The following is a 16,734-nucleotide window of genomic DNA, read 5'->3' on the forward strand; positions in this document are numbered from 1 at the left end:
AGAAAGTACCACATATATCTCTTGCTGCATCTTAAATATTTAATTTTGTCGATCATTGGTAATGGTGCTGTATGTTTGTGTGTATGTGTGTGTAGACAGAAAACTTATACATCTTGCACATTACAATTAGGGCATCTTTCTTTCATAAAGGTTAGTACCTGGAGAGTTTTCCATTATGTGTGTATTCATAATCTACCTAACTAATCTCCTGCTGATAAACATGAAATTTAGTTTAGTTTAGTTTCTCTATCATTTTTGGTTATAATGTACTCTAGCTTATATATACAACTATGTACACTGATCCTATTTTTATGATAAGTTTCTGAAAGTGGAATTTCTGGAAAATTTTAATTCTGAAAAATATTTTTAAGTATATATAGTGTTACCCAAGATATTAGAAAAATACACACTTGTATCAATAGTGTGAAAGTTTGCTTATTTTCACACATCCTCTCCAATACCATGTCCCAACATTTTTTTTTTTTTTTTTTTTTTTTGGTACGCGGGCCTCTCACTGCTGTGGCCTCTCCCGTTGCGGAGCACAGGCTCCGGACGCACAGGCCCCAGACGCACAGGCCCAGCGGCCATGGCTCACGGGCCCAGCCGCTCTGTGGCATGTGAGATCTTCCCGGACCGGGGCACGAACCCGTGTCCCCTGCATCGGCAGGCGGACTCTCAACCACTGCGCCACCAGGGAAGCCCCAATATTTTTATTTTCTTTAGGAAAAAAAAATTCCTCAAAAGTGGAGTTAATAAATCAAAGCTAAGAATATATATGCATTTTTATCAACTTAATCTAAAATATAATTTTAAAAAACCTCTAGAAATGTTTTAAAGTTCTAGTTTTGCTGCACATACGCTACAATTTCATATTAAAGCAGGTGAAAAATGATCGTTTGATGTTTAATTGTAATATTCTGATTAGTAGTTATGTAGAATTTCTTCTATAGTTTGCAATTTTTTTTTGCTCTTGTGTATTTTCTGTTCATTTCCTCTTTCCAGTCATCTGCTAGAATCTGTTTTTCTAAGTGATTTGTATGAACTCCATTTTATGGGGAAAATATTAATTCTGTTTTATTTGCTACAACTCCTAGGTCTATTTTATCTGTAATGTGTACATTAACAAAACAAGGTCAGCACCAGGTTGCATTTCGTCTAAAAATATTTTGCAGTTCAGCTGAGCAAAGAGCTGGCTTAGATATCACCCACATAATGTACGACATCACTATAAAGACTTTGCCTTTGGAAAGTAAGTTTGAGAAATAAAGTGAAGACAGTGTGCTTAGTGTCTTTTGCTCCACAACTTTGTTCCCATCCTTTCCCTATAATAGAAACTGAGCTGCAATTCTCTCTTAAGATTATTAATTTAGTCCAGTTATAAAAAAGATAACTATCTTTCCTAGAATATGGATACTAATTTTAAACATAATACAAGTGTATGAAAATATAGTCAATCAAAAAACTGTCAAGAAGGTTTTATTGGGAATTGTTTTCTATTTATAAACCCCATACATTTGGTATAACATCAAGTAAATTTCATACATACCTTTGCAAGTTTAGTTTTTGCACTAAAATAATCTCAAAAAGAACAATTTAAATTATAAGGGTAATTTTCCAGCAACATTTCCTTTTCTAGGCAGTCTTGTAAAAATTATGTTTACTCTGAATCAGTCAGAACAATTAACAATTTTACTTAAACACCCCAAATATTAAGAATTCTAGTTATGAGCAATACCTATAAATAAAAATATCATTTATACTTAGACATCTGTTTATATTTTTCCATTTCTACAAACCTGAAAACTAAAACAGATCATGAGGTAATGTTGATGTGAGAACAACCTAATTTTTTCCTAGTGGTGTCAACAATACAGAGCACTGTGATAAAGGGAAAAAAAAATTCTTTTTAACTTTTCCAATCCTGATATCTACTGTGATGTGAACAATGTATATAAATGATCCATGAGAGATAATTTTAATAACTTAATAATTGTTATCTATCATATTTCTCTTATAGGACAGTGTTGGTAAAACTGGAATGATACTGCTTTTATTCCATGATTGAGGACAAGAACTGGTAGGAGTAATTTCATGAGCAGCACCCAGTTGAATTTGATACACTTTAAATTCCAGCATCATCAATGTTATTAGTTTCTACTTGAGATTACCTTTGCATTCTGGCTGCCTTCCAGTCCAACTGCCATTGGGTAAACATGTTCTTTCTTCTGAGCCATGAAGGATATAACCAATATCACAGGCAAAACGTACAGAACTTTTGGTTCTGAAATTGCTTTCCTGTCTAGAACCATGACCAGGAGTACCTGGATCCCCACATGTACCAGTAGCATCACCTGCAATTCAGTACAGTTCAAGTTAACTTATTTCAATGAACATTTATTAAGTTATGATTTAGTCCAACATTCTTGTAGGAATTTGTTTTTGCACATGTTGTGTTTTAACATGCTAAGTTGACTGGGTAAAATCGTAATTCATATTTCCTATCTGACTCCAGTCATAAGAAAAAGCCTAAAGGAAAAAGAAAATAGTTGCAGAGTATGGTGTTATTTTCCATACCAGTGATATTTGGAGACGTTCAATAAGTTGAAGATATTTCATTAGTATTTCCAGAATCTAGTTCTTAACCGACATAATGGAAAATTTATAATTGACAGTTCGTTGGGCTCAAATGAGAATGGATTTATACAATTAAAATTTAAAACATGGACTTGGCAATTTTCATCTTTCTTTCTCTGAATTGAATCAGTTTCTGTTAAAATAGAACTGTGATATACTGGAAAATATAAATGTTAAAATATAGTATTTCTAAACTTTCACCCCCTAATCTTCTCTATCAATGACCACTGACCAAAAATGAATAAGCTGCATACCTCTCATACATGAAGATATAAAAATAAATTGTAAACAAAGACTAGAAACTCTGACTTAAGTTCTTAATACGGATTTTTTGCTCATGCCAAAGTGTTTCTCTTTTGATTATAGTGTTTAGGGTTTACTGTCTCTTTATCATTTCTTAATTAATTTTAATTAAAGTTGCCACAGTATTAGTATACTTTTGAGACAGAGAGAGAGAGAGAGAGAAACAGAGAGACACAGAAAGAGAGACAGAGAGAAAGTTGAATACATAAGCATTGACAGTGCTTTCTGTCTATCTAGATGCCTATTTTGACACGCCCTGTGTATTTGGAATCCTTCTTAATATTTCCTCATCTTCATGTGATGAAATATTAATAATAACATAAATATTTAAGGTCACTATTTCACTTTTAAATATATGTGTACAGATTATTTTTACAACTAAGTAGTAGTTTCCCAATCAATCCTGTGTGTGTGTGTATGACAGAAAGAGAGAGAGGGAGGGAGAGAGGGAGAGAGAGAGAGACAGAGACAGAGACAGAGACACAGAGAGAGATGTGTGTTATATGTATTATCAGTTAGCTGAGTGAGTAAATTAACTATGATAGTTTTAAAAATCTATAGATTAAATTTGAAGCACCAGGTAGTTATTTCATAGGGTTTAACCACAATTACAAGGGGAATCTGAAACTAAGTATTTCACAACTTTTACCTCTAAAGGAAAAATAGTGTAAAACAACTCCTAATAAGTCATCATATGATCTCCACAGAGATAAAATAATATAAAGATAATGGACAATATGTAAGTAGAAAGAACAGGCAGAAAAATGAGCACCAATATCTGGCTGATAGGTAAAAACAGAATAAATAGTATCAAGTAGGGAGAAATCACAGCTCTAAAACTGAAATACAATTTCTGAAGAAAAACAGTAACTTAAACAGCTCAAAAAAGATTTTTCAAATACTCACTCTGTGAACAAATTATTAATTAAAAGTACACTGAATATTTACTTATTCTAAGAAAACTCTATTGGGATCATAGACACTCAGGAGTTATATGTTGTCTATTAATAATAAAATTAGGAAAATAAATGTTTTTCATAAAAATTATTGGCTTAGTTTAATTTAAAACATTTAGGGCTTTATTTTAAAATTATGCTATTAAGTAACTGATTGCTTACAAAGTTCATCTACAAAGAACTGAATTCTAACAGGAAACTACTGATATAACATTGCTTTATAGGGAAACATATTTTATATCTGCTAAAATGGAATAGCTACTTAAGCTTGAATGGTTAGCTATTTTAATGAATAAAAAAAGCACTTCACAGAGAGTAGCATCCTAACACCACTTACATTTGATACAACACAGTTCAAAACATATACCTGTAATTTATCATTTACAAAATCAGTATTAATTTGTGTTCTAAATTCATATTACCTTAAGAAGAATTCCAATAAATGTAAAAATGTTACAGCTTCTCCCATGAGATTTTTAAAAGAGAAATGTATTATTGTACCTCTTTAGATTGTTTTGTGTATATATTCCAAATAATAATAATACTATTAATGTAATTTCCAACACATATCATCCAATTTTCCAAGTGGTACCTGAACAATGAGGTTGTGATCCACTCCAATGGCCATTTAATTGGCAAGTCCTTGATGACTGGCCGAGAAGGGTATGCTTTCCTGTGCAGGAATAGCGAACAGTGGACCCAAAGGTATACTTCTCACCAGACAGGACTGCATTAGGAGGAACGCCAGGGTGTCCACAGTCAATCACTACAATACATAATTATTGAATATAAAATTTTTTATATCTCTATCAAACAACCTACACCAACTTTTTATGAAATAAATCAGAATTATCTGCTCTAATATACACATAATCCAGAAATCAAATATCTATATGACAGTTGAAGTTACAGGAGTTATTCTGTCATCCCACTCACCCTGAGCATGAGTTTAACAGGAACATTGTAAGTAAACTTAAATGATTGAATCGGTATAAGATTGTATGTGTGGGGGTAGTGAGTGTGTGTTTATATACATATGTGCATGGGTTGGAAGTATGTATGTGTCTAGATAAGGATGTGAAAGTTAGGGAGAGGAGTGATGTGGATTGGCTAAATAAGGTCATATAGGATTCAAAATGAGCCTATACAAAAATTAAAAGGGAAAAACTTAAGGGTAAAGGAGAGGGAATGAAGGTGGATCTGTGACACACAATGTAGACTACACATAATGTAGTCCAGATTCCACTCCAGGCCATTAATGAATAAATTATCCTGAAAATACTCAGTGGCTTATCAACCAAAACACAGCTAAGCCTAGCAGAATCAGATGTTAACACATTGAGAATTATCTTCATAAGCTAGAAGTAGCTTGGGAACTTACTGTGTGCCCCCTTTTAGTTGTAACTTGGAAAAATACTGAGCACAATATGACTCTAAAGTATTAAATAGCACACAAGGAGACATAAACTTAATAAAACCCCTGAGTACTTAGCACAGTACCAGGGAGTGCTATAGGAAATAAAGAAAAGGTAAAAAGTAAATAAGAGCTAAGAAAATCTGAAGGAGTTCATGTTTTCAGGTCCTACAAAAGATTTTTAACTTTAATGTTGTAGCCACACAAGGCTAAGTAAGTGAATTACTTAAACCATTAGACTAGTCAGTCTACAAAAAGAAATCAAATGCATTTTAAGCAAGGGATCAACAATTGATTTAATTATCTGCATAGAATATGAAATTAGATAGACACTGTATAAAGTTTTGTTTCTTTGTCAGTTTGTGAATGAGTACATGAATGATGCCACTAATTTTTCAAAAAATCTTACCCCATGAACATAAAGAAAGTGCCTCTTAAATAAAACATGATCATAAAATAATTTTATAATTTAGCAATTTAGTATAACCAAAAATTACTTGCACAATGCTTTCTTGATACACTACTCCTTCAATCTATAAAGTTCTTCTCTCTCCTATCATGTCCAAGATTCATCAGCTCTGAGATGTAAATATATTTGAGACCTATCAATAAGCTGAATTCCTAGAATTCATGTTCACTTCTCTATGTCTTCACAAAATTTTGATTTATTTCTGTTAAATTATTGTCTCACTACACATGTTAATTGTATGCAAAGCTGCTATAATTTATTTTATTTATATTCTACAATCACAACATATAACAAAATGCACTCGTATGCTGACTGACTTGAAAGATGATGTGTATTAACATTTCTTATGTGCATGTACCTGTATATAATAAATACTTAAAATCAGTAAGTATTAAGTAACACCTTTGTCTAATTTCTCAAGTATTTTCAAGCTGTTTATATTAAACTAATTTTGCTTTAAATGAAATTTGAAATATTAGTACAATAGAAAATAAAAATATAGTTTATTCTCATGGGATGGTAACATCATAGAGTATGAAATACATCTGCTTTTAATATTCTATCTGCTCCATAAAGGTTCAAAATCAAGGGATGACAGAGAACTATTAATCACATTATTACTAATAAAAATGGCATTTGGGCATTGAATTGGCAGGATATAGGGAAGTGTAGTTTCAAAATAAGACAATACAATCAATATGCTTTCTTCTGATACACAGCCCTAAATATTTCATAAAGATAGTAAATATACATGTTCCTTCCACGGCATTATCTCAAGGAAGAGTTCCCATTATCTACTTACTGATACATTCTGGTAAAGGTTTGTCCCATTGTCCATTTGGTTGACATATCAAAACTGAAGATCCAAATAAGAAATATCCAGGATTGCAGTCATAGAATACCACAGTGCCATAGGTGAAATTCCCATGTTCTATTTTACTTTCTCTTTTGGAATTGGCTGGAATTCCGGGATCAGAACAGTTGACCACTAAACAAATGACAAATTTTGAAATATATGTTTGGAATAATATACATATATAGATTTCCATTAGAAACGTAGTTTCAAAGGTAAATTTAATCAAACAAACCAAAGATTCAAGGAATAATATTAACATTTTAATGGGATATAATGGACTGAAATTGGTTTGGCTGAAAATATTGGAAAAAGGAAAACTTCTTTGCAAAATTGTTTTGAACAATAGCAACTCCTAAATATTACACTGAGTACAGATTTAACCTTTCAAGCTTTAAACAATTAGAAAATGGAAGAAAATGATAATTTGGTTGTTACTTTATCAGACAATACAAAATATACATCTTTGGAAGTGGAAAAAACACAAAACAATTATCTTTAATATACTTCTATAGAGAGAACAATAAATAAACGTCTAATGCAGGTATCATGGTAATTTAGGCCTCAAACATTGTTTTGTTTTGTTTTGTTTTTTTCCGGTACGCGGGCCCCTCACTGTTGTGGCCTCTCCCGTTGCGGAGCACAGGCTCCGGACGCGCAGGCTCAGCGGCCATGGCTCACAGGTCTAGCCGCTCCGCTGCATGTGGGATCTTCCCGGACCGGGGCACGAACCCGTGTCCCCTGCATCGGCAGGTAGACTCTCAACCACTGCGCCACCAGGGAAGCCCTAGGCCTCAAACATTGTTTAACCAAAAATATGAAGATTGTCATACTGAGTGAAGTAAGTCAGATAGAGAAAGACAAATATTATCTGATATTGCTTACATGTGGAATCTAAAAAAAAAAAAAAGTACAAATGAACTTATTTACCAAACAGTAATAGAGTCACTGATGCAGAAAACAAACTTATGGTTACCAGGGGCAAAGAGGGGGAGGGATAAATTGGGAGATTGGGATTGATATATACACACTACTGTATATAAAATAGATAACTAATAAGGACCTGCTGTATAGCACAGGGAACTCACTCTACTCAGTACTCTGTAATGACCTACATGGGAAAAGAATCTAAAAAAGAGTGGATATATGTATATGTTTAACTGATTCACTTTCCTATACACCTGAAACTAATCCAAAATTGTAAATCAACTATACTCCAATAAAAATTATAAAAAATATTTAAAAAATTGAAAAGTTCCATTGATTATGAAGCAAACTGCAAGTAAAAAAAATATAAATGATTTTATATACAGCCATAAAATAGGTACAAGATAACATAGTTAAGCAGCTGAAATAAAGTTTGTCAGTTTTGACTTCTAAAAATGTTAAAAAAATAAGAAAAAGGAAAGCATTGCTAATGAGATAACATCAATATTAAATATTTTTGCTTTATTAGCTGAAAATTTTCTACTGTTCTGTCCAAACTGTTTCAAATGTTATCATGCGTGTCTAAACAGACACATTATTACCATGCCCTAAGCTGGAATATAGTTAGATTTTTACCTTTGCACATTGGTGGAGGATGACTCCACTGTCTGTTGGCCTGGCACTGTGCTTTTGTTGGCCCTTGCATAAGATACCCAATATTGCAAGAGAATGTTACCACATCATTAAAGTTGAATCCATTTCCACTTGTTCTTCCATAAATTGGACTACCAGGGTGACCACAGCTCACAGCTAATAGCAACAGGGCCGGGGTGGGAGAGACACAGAACAGAATAATTAGTTATCAATTATTACATGAAAATTATACTTAATCATTTCAAAGAATGTGGAAAGAAGGCCACTTTCATATGAAAATATACTTAAAGTAATTTTACTAATGCAAAGGAACAATTTAGAATGCCAAAATAGTCTAATATAGAAGTATTATATTAGTAAGTAGACAATTATTTATAATTGTAGTAATTACATGCAAGTAGTACACAGATATTTAAAGTTCTATGATAGCTTTTCATTCTATTTCATTTTAGGGAAAAATACTGAAATTCAAAGAAATTTGGGAATGACTGAAATTCATATCACTAGTTAATGGCAAAAGGAATGACACTAAACCAAATTTCCTTTTCTAGTTAAGTTTAAGAATTGCAGATAAGTGAAAGCAATTTTTTGTATTTAATTTTGAAATAGTTTCTTTTAATATTATTTATCCAACCATTTTTATGATTAATAGATTAGCAAAATCTTGCTTGAAGAATAACTTTATGTGACTGCAATAAAAAATGATGCCTTATGCTGTAGAATTCTTAACATATTGAGATACCAATATTAAGATTCCCTAAACCAATCAACCTTACTGGTATAGTTTCTTCACTATTGATATTTCATAATTTAGCACAGTTTTTTTGGAAATAATGGTATCAATTAGATGCATTATTTACATCGTTTAGAGTTTTGGTTCTTTTTTAGAGTTCATTTAGTGCTGGCTTTTCCCAAACACTCTGTATTCCTGTGAACTGTTTTATTGCATTATCTCACTTTATTAATCACAGGAAGTCCAGTAATACTGCTTCATAACTGGGCACAGTGAAAGACCCAAGTCACTTTTAGTACTTTAAAAATGACCCAAGAGCAATTAATTTACAGCTGTATTGTTAACGTCAACCTATTCATTTGAAAATGTAACTGCATCTTATTCTTGTTTAAAATTATTGATAAAGAAACCTGTTTTACCCCAAGGGCCAATTTCCATTTATAGTCTCAATTATTCAGCAAGAAAAATAATGGTATTAGTTGCCTATGCTTTGATATAATGAAAGGCAAAAAATCTGGGATGGATCCAGCATAATATTGCTGTCTTTAAATCATTAAACTGTCTGCCCCCTATACACACACACCACAGAGAAGCAATTTTGCTAACTATATGTTCTATTATCCTATTAAATCTCAACACATTAATGTATTTTCTATTAAACTAGAACTCCAAAAAAATTCTGTTGATTGGATAAGAATTTGACAATGATAGAATTTATAAATATGGATGTAACTGGCCACAAATTAAATATTTCCTGTGAACCCATACTTAAAGACCCACACATTATTTCTCTGAAGCATCCAAAATCTCTATCATTTGATCCTATAGTGTTAAAATTACAACGCATTTACAGTGTTTATTCTAATTTTCTAACACCATTTTTAATACAAATGTCAGTGATTGCTGATGGAAATTATTAGGAGAAAAAAATAAGAAATATATGGATAATTTACTTTCTGACCCAAAATAGGATAGACTGTGATATGAAATACTGTGTACTGCTGGGTATTCAGTGGAGTAAGAAAAAATACTAGAGTTATTACTCAGCTATTTTAAAATTCATTTTATCCTTCATGTGTAAATTCACATCTAAATTAACTTAAAAGATCAGATGGATATTTGTTGAACTAGTAAGATCTTTATTAAAACAATTCCAAAATTGTTCCAAATCCACAAAGTAATGACAGACTTTCTAATATTTCTTCCACTTTCATGGTGGATGGTTTTATATGCTTCTGAACACACCCTACTTTAAAGACTAGTGTGTGTCAGTATAAAAAAATGCACTGTGAGAACTTAGTTATTTAAATACACACACACACACGTGCACACACACGTACATATGTGTGGATCTGTCTATATAATCATTTCTCTTACCTAAGAAAAAAATTACTGGTAATTTCAAGAGAACTAAACAGAGGTCTCTAATTACTTTTGCCATGCTTACTTACGCACACAGGATGGAAGTTGACCAGACCAGTTGTGATCCTGTTGACATATTCTCACTGAAGAACCAATCAGTCGAAAACCAGGATTACATTGATAAACAACTGTGTCTCTGTATCCATAATTTTCTCCAACAACTTGACCATTCACAATAAGCTCTGGAATTCCACAGTGGCCCGCTGAAATTGGTCAAAATAATATTTTTAATATTGTGATCTAAGTTTTATTATGATTTGTATATTTGTATACATATATAACATTATTAATCTTTAAATGTTTACTTAGAAATATGCCAAAAATAAGGCAAACACAATTATATAACATTAAGATAACTCTAATATACTTAACAAAATGCCTACTATTTGGGAATTAAAAGAAAACACACTTCCAGTAACAGTTGGGCCTGGAGGAAATTAGCAAACATTTCAATATGTATAAAAATGAAAATATAGCATGTAAAATTTTGAAGAATACCTATAAAGTATGCTTAGTGAGGAGCTTTACAGTGTTAAATGCTTTTATTAGAAAAGAAGAAAGATATAGGATGAAACAAGCAATATTTCGCTTTATGAAAAGGAAAAAGAAGAGCAAAATAATGAAGAGGAAAAAAAAAAGGCCAAAATAAGTAGACAGAAGAATATATTAAAGACATTTATAGAAATCAAGGAAATAGAAAATAGAAAAATAATAGAGAGCATTACCTAAGCTAAAAATTCTTTCTTTAAAAATAAGAGAGAAGGTTCAAATAAATAAAATCAGAAATGAAAGAAGAGAAATTACAACTGATAGCACAGAAATATAAAGAATTATAAGAGACTACTAGGAACAATTATACACCAACAAATTACAAAAACGGGAAGAAATGGATAAATCCCTAGAAATTTACAATCTTTCAAGAATGACTCTTGAATAAATAAAAATCTGAACAGAACAATCACTAGTATGTGATTGAAACAGTAATCAAAAACCTCTCAACAAACAAAAATCCAGGACCATATGGCTTCACTGGTGCATTCTACCAAACACTCAAAGATTAAATAGCTATTCTTCTCAAACTTCTCCAAAAAAATTATAGAGCAGAGAAAGCTTCCAAGCTTATTTTATGAGGCCAGCATTACCCTGATACCAAAACCAGATAAAAAACACCACAAAAAAAGAAACCTACAGACTAATAACCCTAATAAATATAGATGCAAAAATCCTCAACAAAATATTGGCAAACCTAATACAACAATACATTAAAATGATCATACACCACGATCAAATGTGATTTATTCCAGGGATGCAAGGATGGTTCAACATCTTCAAATCAATCAGTGTGAAATACACATTAACAACATAAAAGATAAAAATCATATGATCACACCGAGAGATGCAGAAAAAAACATTTGACAAAATTCAACATCCATTTTTGATAAAAACTTTCAACAAAGTGGATATAGGGAGGCAATGTACCTTAACACAATAAAGGGCATATATGACAAGAACCTGCAGCCAATATCATATTACACAGTGAAAATCTAAAATCTTTTCCTCTAAGATCAGGAACAAGACAAGGATGCTCATTCTCCCCACTTTTATTCAACATAGTATTGGAAATCCTAGCCACAGCAATTAGACAAGGAAAATAAATATAAGGCATCCAAACTGGAAGGGAAGAAATAAAACTATCACTATTTGCAGATACTATATACAGAAAATTCTAAAGATGCTACAAACTATTAGAAGTAATAAATGAATTCAGTATAGTTGCAGTATACAAAATTAATATACAGAAATCTGTTGTACTTCTATACACTAACCATGAATGATCAGAAAGAGACATTAAGAAAACAATCCCATTTACAACTGCATAAAAAAGAAGAAAATATCTAGGAATACGTCTAATCACAGAGGTAAAAAACTTGTACTTGGAAAACTATAAGACACTGATGAAAGAAATTGAAGATGACACAAACAAATGGAAAGATACCCCATGTTCATGGGCTGGAAGAATTAATATTATTAAAATGACCATACTACTCAAGGAAATCTACAGGATCAGAGCAATCCCTATGAAAATACTTTTCACAGAACTGAAACAAATAACTCTAAATTTTGTATGGAAACATAAATAGCCAAAAGAATCTTGAGAAAGAACAAAGCAAGAGGTATCACACTCCCTGATTACAATCTATACTACAAATCTACAGTAAACAAAACAGCATTGTGCTGGCACAGAAACAGACATATAGACCAATGGAACAGAACAGAGAGTCCAGAAATAAACCCACACTTATATGATCGATTAATATGAAGGAAGCAAAAAAATAGAATGGGGCAAAGGCAGTCTCTTCAATAAATGGTATTGGGAAAATTAGACAGCTATATGCAACAAAATAAAACTGGATGACTTTCTTACCCCATATACAAAAATAAACTTAAAATGGATTAAAGACTTACGTATAAGATCTGAAACCATAAAACTCCTAGAAGAAAACATAAGCAGTATGCTGTTTGACATCATCCTTAACAATAATTTTTTAGATCCGTCTTCTTTGACAAGGACAACAAAAGCAAAAATAAACAAATGGGACTACATCAAACTAAAAAGCTTTTGCATAGTGAAGGAAACTATCATCAAAACAAGAAGTCAGTCTGCTGAATTGGAGAAGATATACGAAAATCATATAACTGATGAAGAGTTAATATCCAAACTATATAAAGAACACATATAACTCAATAATAAAAAAAACCCCAAATAGTCCAATTTAAAAAATGGCAAGAAGATCTGAATAGACATTTTTCCAAAGAAGACATACAAATTGCCAACAGGCACATGAAAAGATGCTTAATAGCGCTAATCATCAGGGGAATGCAAATCAAAACCACAAAGAGGTGTCACCTTACACCTGTCAGGATGGTTATTATCAGAAAGACAACAAGAAATAACAAGTGTTGGTGAGGAGGTAGAGAAAAGGAACTCTTGTGCACTCTTGGTGAGAATGTAAACTGGCCCGGCCACTATGGAAAACAGTAGGGAGATTCCTCAAAAGATTAAAAATAGAGCTTCCATTCCACTACTGGGTATCTATCCAAAGGGAAAAAATAAATACTAATTCAAAAAGATTTATGCATCTTCATGTTCATCACAGCATTATTTACAATAGTCAAAATATGAAAGCAACCTAAGTGTCCCTCAATTGATGAATGGTTAAAGAAGATATGATACACACAACACACACACACACACACACACACACACACACACGCACAAGCACAATGGTATACTACTCAGCCATAAAAAAACAGAATCTTGCCATTTGGAATAACATGGATGGGCCTTGAGGGTGTTAACCTAAGTGAAATAAGTCAGACAGAGAAAGACAAATATCACATGATTTCACTTATATTTGGAATCCAAAAAACAAAAAAAGCAAACAAAACAAAACCTAGAGTCACAGATACAGAGACCAGATTAGAGGTTGTCAGAGGGAGGAGGGTTAGGAGGAATGTGAAATTGGTGAAGGGGATTAGAAAGTACAAAATTCCATTTATAAAATAAATGTCATGGGGATGTAATGTACAGTTTGGGGAATACAGTCAATAATATTGTATTAACTTTGTAAGGTGACAGACAGTAACTAGACTTACTGTCATAAACATTTTGTAATGTATACAAATGTTGAATCACTATGTTGTACAACTGAAACTAATATAATACTGTATACCAGTTATACCTCAATTTTAAAAAAAAAGAAAAAAAACTATAGTAGACTAAGCAAAGAGAAATATGTCACTGTAACACAATCAAGGTAGTCAAAAGTTAGAAGCTTTAAAAAAGAAAAAGTCAACAACATTGTTAGACTCCTAGCTAATCCTATCAACACACACAAAAAAGAGAGAACAAAATTACCAATAACAGGAATGAATGAAGTGACATCACTACGAAGCCTACAGATGTTAAAAGGATAAGGGAATATTAAGAACTGCTTTATGCTGATACATTTAACAATTCAGAATAAAAGGACAAAATCTTTGAAAATTGTATCATCCAAAAACTAACACAAGATAAAATAGAAAATATGAATAGTCCTTTATCTATTAAAGTATTGCAATTCTTAAACAAAACCTCCCCCCCCAAAAAAAAGACTCATTTTTTCACAGTAAATTCAATCAAATATTTAAGTAAAAAAGCAAGCAAAGAAACAAACAAAAAAACACCAATCTTACACAAACTCTTAGAAAATAGAAGAAAAAGAATCATTTCCTAACTTGCCTAATGAGGTAACCATAATCCCAATATTAAACCTGTAAAAGACACAGAAAAAAAATGTCCTTCATGAACATAGATGCAGCACTGTTTAAAAAAAATTAGAAAATTAATACATGTAAAATACATCATGATTATCTGGGGTTTACCTAGAAATGACCAGTTGGTTTAAGATGAAATATTGACCACTGTCATCTACCATACTGACAGAATAAAAAGAGAGAAACATACATGGCTATTTCAATAGATGAAAATCATTTGGCAAAATTCAGTACCCAATCATGATAAAAACTAACAACAATTAGCAATATAAGGAAATTTTCTCAACCTTATAAATACATCTAAGAAAAAAAGTTCATATTATATTTACTGATGAAATATTGAATTCTTTCCTCCTGATATAAGGAACAAGACATGGATGACCACTCTCATCAGTTCTGTTTAACATTGTTTGGTGGGCCCTATCTAGTTCAATACACTAATACAAAGGAAGAAAGTAAAAACATAAAGTAGGAAACAAAACAGTAAAACTATTTCATGCTCAGATGACATATACATAGACAATGTTATTTTAAGAAAATCCTAAAACAAGTAAGTGAACTTGCAAAGAGGCAGGATATTAGATAAATATTTTGATTAATTTTATTTTTATGTACTAACATCAAACAATTGGAAATGTAATTAAAAATGAACAATATCACTTATATTAGTGTAAACACACTAAAGATTATGTGGAATAAATTTAGCAATAGGTATACATAATCTCTATGGTAAAAAAAAATTTAAATATTTGCTATTGCAAAAAAAAGAAAGAAGACCTTAATAAATGAATAAATATACTAATGAATAAATACACTAACTTTACCATGTTCAGGAATTAGAAGAGTTAACATTGTTAGATGCCAATTCTCCCCAGACGATCTACAGATAGAATGCAATCCTACAGTCACTTTAAAAATAAACAATTAATAACCGAATTCTAAAACATATATGAAACTTCAAAGGCCATAGAGTATCCAAAGTCATCCTGAAAAATAAGAACAAATTTTGAGGACACACACACAAAATTTCAAGATTTATTATAGAATCTATTCAACCAAAAGTGCCAGACACCCTTCTGGAAAATACAAACAAACAAACAAAAAAACACTCAACCTTATTTCATGATATATAAAACAACAAATGACTAAGATAAGTCATAGCTATAAAGTAAAACTGAAAACTGTAAAGCTTCTAGAAGAAAACATAAAAGAAAATCTTTGTGACTTATGGTTGAACAAGGTTTTCCTAAACAAGACACAGGAAGCAATAGCCAGAGAGAAAAAAAGATAGATTTTACAAAAATTGAAAACTTCTGCTCATTAGGACAGCATTAAGAAATGAATAGGAAAGTCATAGGCTGGGAGAAAATGTTAAAAAAAAATAAGAATATATAAAGAACGCTATAAGTCGTAATAAAAGGCAATTGAATATAAAAGATACTTCAGGAAAATTTACAGATGACCAATAAGCCCAAGAAATTGTACTCGATCAGTAGTCATCAAGACAATGCAAATTAAATCTTGTAAGATACCTTTTTGCACCCAAGAAGATGACTAAAATTAGAAGACTGGCTATACCATATGCTGCAGAAAATGTGAGACAGCCAGAACTCTTCCAGAAATTTTATTCCAGACTATGTAACAGAAAGGAATACACATGTCCACAAAAAGACTTTTACAAAAATGTTCATAACAGCTTTGCTCATAACAGCCCCAAACTGGAGAGAGTCCATGTGTCCATCAATAGGGGAATGGCCAAAGTTTGGCATATACACACAATAGGATTCTACTCAGAGAATTTTTTTTTAATTACTGGTATACACAACAACATGAATGAAAGAGAATGAAAGAAACCTTACACAAAAAGAGTACATAATTTAGGATTCCCTTCATATGAATTTCTAGAACAGGGAAAACTACCATATGGTGAAAAAAACAGAACAGTGACTGTCTCAGTGGGTAGGGGAGGAGACCTGCAGATTGACTATGAAGGGTCACGAGGAAGCAGTCTGAGGTAATGTTAATGTTCTACAACTATAGAGTGTTTAGTTA

At 31.8% G+C, this 16,734-nt stretch overlaps 1 protein-coding gene across 3 annotated transcripts in view; it reads right to left on the bottom strand.

The window, feature by feature from the left end:
- CSMD3 (CUB and Sushi multiple domains 3) overlaps positions 1-16,734 on the bottom strand; it is a 1,080,105-nt gene that overhangs the window by 58,750 nt on the left and 1,004,621 nt on the right. For all 3 annotated transcript variants that reach the window (XM_060035246.1, XM_060035245.1, XM_060035244.1), the window contains 5 exons: positions 10,395-10,568; positions 8,193-8,366; positions 6,579-6,764; positions 4,486-4,659; positions 2,169-2,351 (listed from right to left, as the gene is read on the bottom strand). In XM_060035246.1, coding sequence (XP_059891229.1) covers positions 2,169-2,351; positions 4,486-4,659; positions 6,579-6,764; positions 8,193-8,366; positions 10,395-10,568 — 891 coding nt within the window. The remainder of the gene's footprint in view (positions 1-2,168; positions 2,352-4,485; positions 4,660-6,578; positions 6,765-8,192; positions 8,367-10,394; positions 10,569-16,734) is intronic.

Source organism: Delphinus delphis, chromosome 17 (assembly GCF_949987515.2).
Source record: "Delphinus delphis chromosome 17, mDelDel1.2, whole genome shotgun sequence".
NCBI classification, from domain to species: Eukaryota; Metazoa; Chordata; class Mammalia; order Artiodactyla; family Delphinidae; genus Delphinus; species Delphinus delphis.